At 45.3% G+C, this 13,438-nt stretch overlaps 1 protein-coding gene across 1 annotated transcript; it reads right to left on the reverse strand.

Annotated features, from left to right (window-relative positions):
• Positions 1–918: 918 nt before the first annotated feature.
• Positions 919–13,081, reverse strand: Dusp11 (dual specificity phosphatase 11). The gene is made up of 9 exons (XM_051202936.1): positions 12,885–13,081; positions 12,345–12,420; positions 12,053–12,184; positions 7,247–7,370; positions 6,248–6,308; positions 4,743–4,789; positions 4,241–4,316; positions 3,624–3,803; positions 919–1,234 (listed from the first exon to the last, which is right to left on the reverse strand). Exons 1-9 carry the CDS (start codon positions 12,995–12,997, stop codon positions 1,039–1,041), a joined length of 1,005 nt encoding a protein of 334 aa, XP_051058893.1. The 5' UTR covers positions 12,998–13,081; the 3' UTR covers positions 919–1,038.
• Between the last annotated feature and the right edge of the window lie 357 nt (positions 13,082–13,438).

A 13,438-nucleotide genomic window follows, 5' to 3' on the forward strand; every position in this document is an offset into this window, starting at 1 on the left:
GGGTTTCCTCAGGGTCCGACCCCACAGGTTCACAGACAGAGAGAAAATAACTACCATTCGTAGCATCACTTGGTCAGTTTTAGAAATCCTCAAAATCAGAAGGCTGTAGAGATGGAAGCCAATTTGCCAGGCATTCATCAAACACTTGCTGTGTCAAGATGAGCAACTTCCTGAGTGATGAGTACTTCCTACAGCTGAAGTAATTAGCACCTCCAAGTAGCCAGAAGTGTTTCAGAGGAAGGGCACCGTTCCAGTGTGGGAGGCCACCGGGCAGAACCCGAACAGAGGTCTTTAGGGTCAGCACCACCCCGTCTTCCCAGATATCCAAGGGTGCATGGTCATTCCTAGTCTGTTCAACCTTTAAGATCTAGAGGGTTTCCCAAGCCTTCTGGACATTTCTTCCATGTAGGTAGCACTTACCCTGTCAAATAAATTATAATTTAACCAGCACTCTGGTTATTTTGCCCAACTTAACAACCTTCTCTGGTTAAACAGCTAACCTGGCAGTTCAATAAGAGGCTGATCAAACTCCAACCCTGACCACGCAGAAAGAGCCCTGCTCATAGTCCCACACACAGAGTAGGTGGCAAAGAAACTGGCTACTGGCTACGTTTTTAGTAGAAAATTTGAATGGTCAGGAAAAAATAAACCCTTGAATACTGTGTCAGTAACAAAACATGGTGAAAACTATGAACCTCTGCACTTACACATACTACAAACATGGGCAGAGGAAATTTACAGGGAACAGAAAAGGCAATTAAAAAATTTCGTAATAGTCTATCCACTCAGAAATCTGAGAAAAGCTGAAGCCTAAAATGACAAGTGTTCTGGACTATTATAATTATTGTACATCCATCAGCAATGCAATTCATCTTTAAACTTAACACACATTAAAGAATAATAAGAGATTTAAAAAAGTTTAAAAAAATGTTTTAAAAATTTTAATTCCTTTGACCTGATTTAATTAAAAGTCATCCAGCTGTCTTCTGTTTGGCTCTGATCTCAGATGGCCCCTGTAACAGCCAAGCCAGGTGGGCCTCATTGGGCCCATCCCCAGTGTGCTGGGTAGAAAGGTCTCTGGTAGCTACCAGAAGTCCACTTCTTATTCTGGGTTGCTTGGCTGCCATTTGGCTTCAGGTTCCAGATGAATCTTCTCTGTGAATAGTCCTCTCCAGCCGGACCAGGAGGAGGGATGAGGCCTCTCTGGTAAACACTCTGGTTTTGTGAAAATTTTCTTAAACAAGAAGCAATAAATCATTATCAAGATTAACATATCATAAGCTTTGTAAAATAATAGAGATATTCTGATTTTACCCTTTCCTACCCTGGAAAACCGAGCAGATAATCACTTATCTTTCCCTTCGTTTTTCATAAAATGGAGCTAGGACTGGAAAGATGGCTCAGTGATAGAGCTCTTGCTGAACAAGTGTAAGGACTTGGGGCTGGCTGCTCAGAGCCCACAGAAAGTTGAGGAACAGTAGCACGTGTCTGCAGTCCCTAGCACCAAGCAGCAGGCAGACAGGACTCCTGGAAGCTAAGCTCGGCCAGCTGGCCTAGCATGTGCAATACAACAGTGGGCGAGTGAAGGGTAACAGGAAGTCGCCTTCTGCCTCGCACGCACGCACGCACGCACGCCCTGTCTCTGTCTCTCTAGCCCACGCACGCACGCACGCACGCACGCACACGCGCCTCTCACGTAGTCACATTTGATTGGCTGTTTCTTTGGTCTCTATCCCTTTTCACCTTTTTGACTGGTGTTACAGGAGGTTGAGCAGCCACGTGGGTGCTGGGAACAAACCCGAATCTTCTGCAAGAGCAGCCAGTACATTTAACTGCTGAGCCATCGCTCCAGTTCCTGCTACTACTTTTTAATGTTATAAACAACCTTTCATGTCAGTGGCTTTAAAAATGTCACAGTATAGTCATGGTTACTTGGCTGTATCAATCACAGGTACTACCAGTTTTCCTACTATCATTATTTTGGGGATTAGCATCTCAGATACTACTGTATGCACAGCACCTAGCTCTGCCTGAGACAGTAGGATTCAAGAAATAGTCTCAACATGGAATTAACCAGGTATGAGCATCTTTATGGCCATTAAAACTGATTCAAAAGGGCTATTCACACTCTCAGCATCACCAGCAGCATCTTTTTCAAAGTGTAACAATGGGGCTGGAAAGACGAATCAAAAGTTAAAGAGCACTGGCTATTCTTCCAGAGGTCCTGAGTTCAAGTCCCAACACCTGATGGTGGCTCACTACCAGCTGTAAAAAGACCTGCTGCCCTCTTCTGGCCTGCAGGGACACATGCAGGCAACACTGTATATATAATAAATAAATCTTTAAAAAAAAAAAAAAAATAAAAGGTAACAATTTGCCAACTTGCTTTAACAGATGTAGCAGGCAACAGCCATAGTTACATAGTTATGGGTTATGTGTTTTAAAATCTCCAGGTCAAAGAGTGGAGATTAGAGATAAGGTCTCACCCAAGATTGCACAGTGAGGATGCCAGAGTAAGAAGACAAATTCAGACCAGCTGACAGTCACGACCCTCAAGTGCTCATAAAAACCACAGCTAATTCAACAGCCAAAAATGTCTTACACGCTACAATACTTTGGGTAGCATCCTGACTAGAGTAAGAAGCTAAGAAGCTAGTATTCTTTGCATATGTCTACAAGAGTGCTTCTGAAGAAGACTGATGAATGAAGAGTACGGAGTACGAAGGTCTGCCCTCCATGTGGGCAGGCACCGGCCACCTGGCTGGGATTACAACACAACCACAAAGGCAAATTCACCCACTCCTCCTCCCCGCAACCCCTCCCAAAGGCTTCTCAGGCCTTTCCTTTGGGGTCCTGCAGACACCTGCCATGCTCCCTGGGTCTCCAGCTTACAGAGGGCTTGTTGAGGGACTTCTCAACCTACAGTCACACAAGCTAATACTCCAGTAAAGGCCCCTTCTCATCTAATTGCACAGTCTCTCCCTTCTTTATCTTCCAATTCTCTGGAGACTCCTAATAAACTGAGAATTTTTCCATTCCCAAGTGAAATATTTGTATGATTTAATCTTTTCAAATCTCTTGTAACAATTTCTATCAGGATTTTACTAACTTTCAACATTTGTTCTTTCTCTGTTTTGGGGGTGGGGTGGGAGTGGGGTTAGAGTCTCATGTAGTCTAGGCTGACATCAAGCTCACTATACTGCCAATGATGAATTTCTAGTCTTTCTGTCTCTACTCCCAGTGCCAGGATTACAGGAGCCACTACCCAACCTGGCTTCGTATTTGTTCTTTAAATGCTAGTCTTCCCTTCCTTGTTCCAAAAACTATGGAGCCTAAGAGTTCATGGTTCTTAAAGCCTAGGGATGGTTCCATACATGCATGTATACACACGCACACACACACACACAAAATAAGATTTTATTCCCTAATAGCCTCATCTAACCTTTTCTGAATTAAATTAAATTTAAAAATAATAAAAGTTCCTTTCCTCACTGCCTCTGAAGAGCGTTTGATCTGCAGAGCAATGTGAGCCCTACTGACTGTCAGGAAGAGAACACCAACTGCTGGTCACTGCTAGTGTGCTTTCCTGGCATCTCAGCTCCAAGGAAGGGAAGCACAGGTACCTGAATGACTGCTGGGGATTGTGGGTCTGGGTAGGAAAGTGCCGGGGCGGCGGTGGACGGCCAGCAGGCTGGTTGCTCCGTGGTCCTTGGCTCACAGGCTTGTTGGCACTGTGGACTTGGCCCTTAAGATGTGCTGAGTCTTCAGGACCGCCGGACTTAGATGTACTAACGTTGCGGGTCCTGAAAGAGAGTGTCCACAGCGTTACCACATCCCAGCTCCTGTGGCCACTTTAGTGACGATGTACTTTGGTTTGTGAAGACAGGATCTCAACTCCCCCATTCCTGCTTGTTTAGGTTTTACTCAGCAAATGAGCAAGCAAGATGCCAGGGTAATGTGCTACTTGAATTATATAAAAGCAGTTTTCCTAACTGTTAGCATCCAGGCACGCCTTGGCCTCACCCCTTGGGGCGCATGGCAAGCAGTACCCTGACTGTATGCACTCACAATCTCTGCCTACTCCCCCCCCCCCCGACTCTTCCTCTCTCCTTGTCCTTCCCTTCTCATGTAATTTCTGTCTGCACTGCATGTTTGTCCCTCACCTGCCCACAGGACTACCCGCTAAGGTCCCACCAATAACACCAACCACAAATCTGACTCAGCAAAACGTAATAATTACTTTCTGACGTGGCGATTCTGCAGGTTTTCAATGTAATTCTGCCTTTCCATGCAGTGCCCCCGGCACCTGTTGAATACTGAGGAGTGGGTGAAGGAGAACAGTTAGAAATAGCTGCACAGGAAGAAAACTTACCCAGAGAAAACAAACCAAAGCTCACATTCACTGACTAATCATTAAGTTGATTCATCTAGCATATCGCTTGCAGATCTATTCCTTCATAGCTTTTGGCAAAAGACCACCTTATATTACTGTTATTTTCTTTGTTTTGGTACTGAAGATCAAACTCAGGGCTCCACACAGGCTGAGCAAGTGCTTTACCATCGAGCCACATCCCCAGCCCCAAGAAGTAATGTTCCTTCCTTCTCTCTCTTCATCTTCTTCTTGGTATCTTATATTGATCATATGCATTCTTTTTTTTTGTTTCCAAAAACTGAAAAGTGGGTCTACACTTCCACCTATAGCTTTTATAGAAAGGGAAAAACAGTGACACCCCCATACTTACATTCAATTGCATCATCTGGCCTCATGCCTTCTACATCAATCAAATATCTAACAAAACAACATAATGTGGGTCACTTAAATATACAAAAAGAAAAGCAAAAATCAAAACAGGTCCAATTTCACTTACAAGTGGAGACATATAAATCCTAAGAAAATACTATATATCTAACCCAACAGTTACTGAATAACATGCCATGACCATAGAAAAAGACTATTTCAGGATTGGCCAACTTCAGAAATTAACACAGGTACTTACATTTAATAACTAATAAAGGAAATGCATGACCAAACTAATAAAGGCAAATGCTTAAAAAGTAGATTCAAGTAGTCATTTTCATCAAAAATACTTTGTGAACTAAAAAACAGGAGACTTCCTTAATAACAACATGTATTAATCAGGAACCAACAACATATAAATCGAGTGGGAAAAATAGTAACACAGCTAAGAATGCCAACTGCGCACGTCAGAGACAGGAGCTACCCGCTGTCACCCACTGTCCCCTCACCCTCACCTTCCATCTACCACCAGGGTCCTGACAGTGATGACCACATCCTTCTACCAAAATGACTTCCAAGAACCATTATACTCCAATTCATACAAAAACCTAATGACTCTACCCCTCTAGAGCATTCTTTACTCAGCAGAAATAGATGGGCTCAATACACCCTAAAAAGGTTCAACAACACCAAACAGACCCAAACGGTGCTTTGCTTGGCCCAGCTCTGGCTCCTGCCTGCACCGCCTTCCCACGGTCTATGCTGCTGTTTCCACACTGCCCGTCTCTTGCAATGAGGTATGTGCTCTATGCTCTCCTACGCTAGGGTCCTGGCTGAGCCACAGTCCAGTCTCTCTGTGTCCCTACGCAGCTAGCACTAGTTCAACCTTCAGACAGTCTCTCCAGCCTTCCACAGAAACGCACCATCTTCTTGATGAGACAGGTCATGGCTGCCCATCACGGTACCATGTTCCTGTCCTCCTCAGCACTTGACAGTGATAGCCCCCTAACTTATTATTTATTATTGAAGTCTTCCTTATTTCTTCAGAGACACGTTAAATGTAACCCACACAGCACAGCAATTCCCTAAGAACCATCACACTGCATCCTAATTCAGAACCTGCAAGTCAAGTGAGGTTCTGCTGAGTCAGTGATATGTGGATCCAAACACGCTCATACCACTTTGATGTTTTATCATACCCCAAACTTCTGATTTGCATGTTCATTAGTATGGAAACACCAGTATAACATTCAAAAATGAGGCCTCCAAATACTTCCACAGGAAGATACCTACTGCACATTAAATTGTAAACCTGAATGTCTACTGTACTTTAAGCCATACAGCTGAACTTCTATCAGCATCGGTGTAGTCTATAATTGTATCGCTGATGGCAGTCTCTGGGTGGAGACAAGGCTGCTCTATACTTCACCCATTTCTATGTAAACTTACACTGCCATTGTAACCCCACAAACACACTAACCACTTTTGGCTTTTAGGTTGTCAACTTACCTGCAAATGAGGTAACCAGTCCTGTTTAAGCCATGGGTGCAGTGGACGCCAATAAGTTTGTCTATAAGACAGGAAATGCAGAATTAAGTGAACAAGATACAGAATTAAGAAAACAAGATACACCAAAACTAAGTTAAAGACAATTTTCTGAAGAATAACACAAATTAGTGAACTATTACTGCTATGACAAAAAAGTGGCTTAAGAAACACATTATTGAGAATCACCTACCAAAATTTCATCGTTGTGGAAATTTTGCAAGTATTGGTTAGACACAATGATGCAAACTATAGATGCATCCATCAGGTGAAAGCTGCATTAGACAAAGCCATTTGTCTGTTTATGAAGCGGAAACTGGGAGGTGTTTGTGCATGTGCAATGTTGACGTCTGAAACTGGGCCTATGTAAGCCAGACAAGCACTCAACAATTAACTACAGACCTCAGCCCACCTTCATTTTTGATGCTAAATAATAATCACAACTGTACTCAGAAAAACAGCAGAAACATCTGCGGTATGTACGGCAGGCCTGCTTGTGCCCTGATCCCCTGGGAGACTGCTTCACTCCTAACCCTGGTCTCCAAGGGGCTGACAAAAAAAGGGGAACACTCCCATGATATTACACATCTATAACTCAAATTTGTTTCTGTGGCCAACACTTTAATACTACCCAGCTGATGTTTTCAAAGACAACAGATATTATCAATATCAAAAGTCTGGAAACTGCACTGGAGAGATAGTGGTTCAGTACTTGAGAGCACATCTGCTCTTGAACAGCACATATTCAGTTTTCCAGCATCTGTGCTGGGCGGCTCACAATCCCCCGTAACTCCAGCTGGAGGGAATCTGAACCTCTGGACTCTGAGTACCTGCATTCATATATGCACATAGCTACAAGCACACATACACAATTAAAATAAGAGATTTTAAAAAGTCTTCAACTACTCAAAACGTACAACAGAGTTCAGACAGAAAAAAAAGAAAGAAACCACAAGGACTCACCATTATCTTTATTTTTCTTTAAAAACTCTTTAACTGCACATTTGAACTTAGAAATAGTGTTGTTGTTGGGTACCTGGTGGCCAACTGTAAGAATTTTCATGTAAGAAATAGTTTCTGGCAAATCCTACAAAGCAAAACAAAGAAAAATGCATATTATTTCACTTGTAGGTATATATGAAAGACCTGGGGAACATGAGTATAAACTGATAATAATCTTACCATGACAGCAACTCTGACTAAAGTGCCCCTTCTTACAAAGCACTGATTTTCACTGAAACTATAAGTCACTAGGTACACAAAACACACCAAATCCCATGTGAAAGAGGGTATATATGGTGTGACTAAAAATTACGTGGGCAGTTCTAATTATGTCACCTTTCTGTGCCTTCAAAAGCAGTCATGAGAGCAGTAAGAGGAAGAAGGGGCAGGTGAGGGGCTGCAGGTGGCTCAGTGCTCAGAGGGGCTTGCTGCTCCTCCAGGACACACTTCGGCTCTCAGCACCCATGTCTGATGGCTCACAGAGGGTCCAGAACTCTTCCGACCTCAGCAGGCACCTGCACACATGCAGCAGACTCAGACACTAAGACACGCAGACGCGCGCGCGCACACACACACACAGAGACACAGAGATACACACAGAGACAGAGACACACAGACACACACACACAGAGAGACACACACAAAGAGGTACACACAGACACACACAGAGACAGACATACACACACACAGACACAGAGATACACACAGACACACACAGACAAAGAGGTACACACAGACACACACAGAGACAGACAGACAGACAGACAGACACACACACACACACACACACACACACACGCAATAGTCTTAGGGAAAAAAGAGAGGTTAGGTAAAAAATACATGACTGTGGATTGAAGAGGAAAGCACTATCATCATTTTTACACACAGTTCCTACTCTATCCACAAAAGCTTCAGAACAATGTCAGTGTATTAGCAAAAGAATATACCTGACACTCACATGTCTGAAAAATTATCCCCACTGAAAGGAAACAACTCTTTCTGCAAAGGCTGAGTCAGGTTGGGGATTGGGGAAAAAAACTGTTAAGATGAGCCTGGAACTCTTTAATGCAGACAAAGTGATCAGAGATGATCAGGACATATCAAAAGATTAAGGCTAAGAAATGATTTAATCTAGCCGAGGAGCTTTGGCAGCTTAGAGCTACCTAGGAAGGGGGTGTCAGTCTTCTTCAGAAGTGAGGCCCTAGGTACTTGGCCATGCCCCAGAAGATGGCATTGCATCCATGTGCACTTGGACAGCGCTAACTTTGAACTTACTGTGGCATTGGGTAGAGCAGAGAAATGGCTCAGAGGGTTAGTTCTTAAGAGCACTTGCTGCTCTTGCCAAGGACCTGGGTTCAGTTCCCAGCACCCACATCAGGCAGCTTACAACCACCTGTAAATCCAGGTCCAGGTGATCTAATGCCTCCTTCTACCATCCACGGGCACCTTCCAGCATGTCGTGAACATACACAAGAGTGGGCAATACACATAAAAAAGAGGACATAACATTGTGCAAACCAGGGGAAATTAGCTGTGGTGTTGGGGCGATTGTCATCAAAACACAAATTATAAAGGCTTGAAATTCTCAAGATTATTTTTCAAAAAATGTTTTAGGAGCCAAACTATCCAACTATCTAAAGAGAGGCCTCCACCTGTGCTCCAACTGGAAAAAGCAACTGCAGGGGAATTTGTAATGACAGAAAAAATTCAATAAATAAATTCTGATTAGTCACTACTGGCAGGTGCTAGGGACCCAAGATACTACTTTGAAAGTTGTTAACCCAGAGGAAAGAATCATGTTGACATCACTGAGTAAATAAACAAGCAGAAACTTCATTAAATGAAACATGAATGATAACATTCACCTTGAATAGCCTCGTGTGGTGGCATACACCTGTATGTAATCCTAGACCCTGGGAGGCTGAGGCAGGAAAATCTTGAGTTTGAAGTCAGCCTGGGCTACACAGCAAGACCCTGTCTCAAAAAAGAAAAAAGAAAAAAGAAAATCAACGTTTTGAAGCTTCAAAGGAATAGGTTAGTCACCAATAATTACTAATACCACAAGAGATAACCACTCATTATATGCCCCAATGGAAGGACACATGAGCAGCTATGAAAATGTCTCATGTCAGGCATGCTGGCACACCCTTATAGTCCTTGTGTCCAGTAGGCTGGGCAGAAGGACCACTTCAACACTGGAGTTCAAGATCAGCCTGGGCAACATAACAACAACCCATCTCAAAATCACAGACACACTGGAAATTGTGTGTCAAACAGCCACCCCAGCTGTCTGTAACCCCAGTCCCAGTGGGACTCACGCCCTTTCCTAACTTCTAGGTCCCAGCATGAATGCAGTGCACAAAAACTCATGATAGCACACAAACACACACGTTAAAACAAATCAAGGCTGTCCAGAAAAGGAAATCAATCTGGTTGTGGTGGTCCATGCCTATAATCACAGCACTTGGGAGGTTGAGGCAGGAGGATCAGAGGTTTAAGGGTGTCCTCAGCAACTGAGGACAGCCCTGGCTATGAGACACTATCTCAAAAAAAAAAAAAAAAAAAAAGAAAGAAAGAAAGAAAGAAAAAGAAAGATCAAGGCAGGAGGAGTACTGTACACCCATAATTCCATTAGAGACTACCGCGGGGGGGGGGGGGGGGCGCATAAGGTCAGCCAGGGCTACATATTAAGACTCTGCCTCGAGTACCAAACCCAAGACAAAACAGTAAGGAAGAAGTGAAGCAAAGGGAAATGAAGAAGGGGGGGGGGGAGGACAGGAGGGAAGCAGAGAGGAAAGGCAGCCCTGAAGCTGGTGTGGCGCCCACTGAGGGAGAACAATGGGCTCCACCAGCACACAGCTAACATTTAGAGAACAGGACAAAGACAACGTGAAAGACACACGGACAGCAACCTGACTTACCACGTGACAGACACGCAACTTCAAACTGAAAGTTTTTATGGCATTTAGGAGCTATCAGGTTGCAAATTTGACATCAAAGAACTGATATTAAGGAACAAGTATTGTATTTTACATATGTACACACACACCAAAAAATGTAGATTAAAAACAAAGAGCACTTCCCCACAACACACACACACACACACACACACACACACACACACACACACACAGAGAAGTGGGGGGTAAGGAAGGCAGAATGGGGTGAAATGTAGGAGCCATAATGAAACACAGCAGTTACACATAACTTAAATACTGAGCCAGAAAAAAAAAGATTCTGGTATGTGCGTCAATAAACATTGGAGACACAATGAAATAATTCACACAAGACAGTATCACACGCTACTGAAGCTGGAGAGGTGGTTCAACAGTTAAAAGCAGTGGTTCAATTCCCAGGACCCACACAGCAGTTCACAACCTTCTGTAACCCAGATGTAGGGGATGCAATGCAGACTTCTGGCCTCCACAGGCACTAGGCATGCTTGCAGTGAACATACATACAAGCAGCCAAAAACACTAATACAAAAACAAACACACAACAACAAAACAACTTTTAAAAAATTACTGGATGGGTGGTGGTGGCACACATTTAATCCTAGCACTCGGGAGGCAGAGGCAGGCAGATCGATGTGAGTTCAAGGCCAGCCTGCTCTACAAACGGAGTTCCAGAATAGTCTGAGTGGTCACACAGAGAAACCCTATCTAAATAAATAAATAAACAAACATAACAACAACAACAAATTCTCCAGGTAAGTATAACGCTCATACAACAATACTTTCACCCTTCTACGGCACACAGATTACAAAAAGCCACGAGTCAAAATGCAGAGAACTGGCGGGACTGTGCCAGCCCAGCCCCAAATGACACATCCAAGACTCAGAGAGCATCTCAGAAGAGGGAGGCAGAAAGATTCTAAGGGCCCAAAGACCAGGAAGCCAGCTGCAAGACTGTATTTTATGATGCAACAGGGAAGGCTCCACTCATGAAATTCCAACAATACGGGTACTTAAACAAGATCCGGATAGTGATGCCAGCTGACATGCCACCGTGGGTGAGAGCAATTGCAGAGGGCTGTAAGGAGTAAGGTTTTCCTCTCCACCCCTAGGTGAACTAGGTCAATTAAGAACGGCTGAGAGAGGGAGACTTACTCTTCAGATATAAGCACCCTAAAGGGTCGGCCCTAAAAAACACACATACAAGCAAAACTAAACAGACTCAGAAGGTTACATGTGTGCGTTCATTTGCTACATACATGTAGCAACAAAAAAAAGAGTTAAGACGCTATGGATTTGAAAAGCAGGGACTGGAAGAGGTTAAAGGAAGAGGAGAGAAATGATGAAATTAATTTTTTAATTAAATTTAAATTATGTTATGAGGTACCAAAACTGGGAGGTTCATGTCATAAAGCAGGTAAGAGGTTACTAGGGGTCTGAAGTGTAGGAGAATAGGGAATGAATGTTCAGAGGTTACAGAGCTTTAGCTAATGAAGAGAGACTTAGGTACAGTACATATTATAGTTCAAGTCATGTCTCTGTGCTGTGTGTGGGTTGTTCAGATTTAACTACATAATCCAAACTGTCCGTGACCTTGTGACCCTCCTGCCTCAGACTCCTAAGGCCTGGGACTGTAGTCACTCACTACCATGTTCACTCTCCAATCTCACTGCAACATGAAATTAGGGAAACTAGTTGCTTTTCCTTTAAAAATATTACTACCCGTGAATGAGGCTTAGTTTTCACATCAGCACAGGATGGGAACTGTTAAATTACTATGACTCCCCCCCCCCCATTTAGGGGTTCTACTTACCTCTGCTTTATAATAGCGCTGAGTATATGTTAAATCAATTATCAATCCGAGTTCTTCATTTTGTTCTTCAATTTTATTAAAAAGATCCAAAGGAGAAAAGCATTCTTCTGGCATAAGCTTAGCTTCGTATTTCTGTCAGAGAGTAAGGTGAGAGGGTAAACCTGCTTCAAAGTCCTGCATCGCGTTATGCATTTATCCCCACCCCCACATAAAACAGGAAAACAGAGGGCAATCAGGACCAGAGCTGAGAGAATTTAAATTTCTGAAAAACACTGGATTAACTCCCACTTACCTTTTGCAAAGGAACTTTGAAAGCGATGAAACGGGTCCCAGGCATCCGCTGTCCAACTGGGAGATAATCTTTCCACCTGTGACAAAAGTTAGTCAGCCTGAATGTCAGCATCGCCTCTAAGACAGCAGGGCGCCTAGCACGCACAGACTGTCCCTTTGCTCTGCTCCGTCCTTCGTCACTCACTCAACCTATTCATCTTCCGTAAATTAACAACCTTTTCCCCGTTTCCCCATCTTGGAAACAGGTACCAGACTGCACAAGCAGGAAATACCTAAAACCAAAACGGCCAGGCCTTCCATGCCCTAACCAACCCAGCCTAGCATCAAACACCAAGGCGATTGAGATTTGAAGACCAGCGACCTCCGCCTCCGGAGCGCTGGAGGCCTCTGGCCCCGCGCTCTGCAGCCGGCAGTGAGGGCAGGGCGCCCGCCGCGGCTCGCAGGGGCCGAGGGGCTGCCCGTGAGCGCTAACGCGGGCGGAACGGGCCAGGCCGCCGCCGAGGCAGCGGGGCGGGCAGCCCGGAGCGGGAGCGGCGCTCACCTTTCCGGGATGTGGTTTCCCACCTTCTTCCTGGGCGCGGCGCGGCCGGAGAAGCCCCGGCCCCGGCCCCGGCCCCGGCCCCGGCCGCCGCGGCCGCCGTGCCACTGGCTCATGTGGGCGCAGCCTCGCCGCCCTCCCAACGCCAGGCGAGCCAGAGCGGCCAGAGTGGCGACCTCCAGGCCGCCGGACGCCGCCGCCGCCGGATCCAGGGCGCCCACGCAGGGACGCGCGGCGCCGCGCCCGCTGCCTCGCCAGTTCGCGTGCGCCCCGGCACGCCGTGATGACGTCACGCGGCGCGCGATGAGCGGTCCGCCCGCCGCGGTGGGTGATTCCGACACCGCCCCCTGTGGCTGGAGGCCGGTACCGCGCCCTCGCGAGTTAATGAGCTGCGCCTGCAGAAGTGCTCAGGACAGGGGAGAGGTAGAGACCAGCAACGCCCCCACCCCACCCCACACACACTTAACACACGCGCACACTCACTTACACACACTTAACACACGCGTGCACACGCGCGCACACTCACACACTTAACACACATGCACACACTTAACACA

Source organism: Phodopus roborovskii, unplaced genomic scaffold (assembly GCF_943737965.1).
Source record: "Phodopus roborovskii unplaced genomic scaffold, PHOROB, whole genome shotgun sequence".
Lineage (NCBI taxonomy): Eukaryota > Metazoa > Chordata > Mammalia > Rodentia > Cricetidae > Phodopus > Phodopus roborovskii.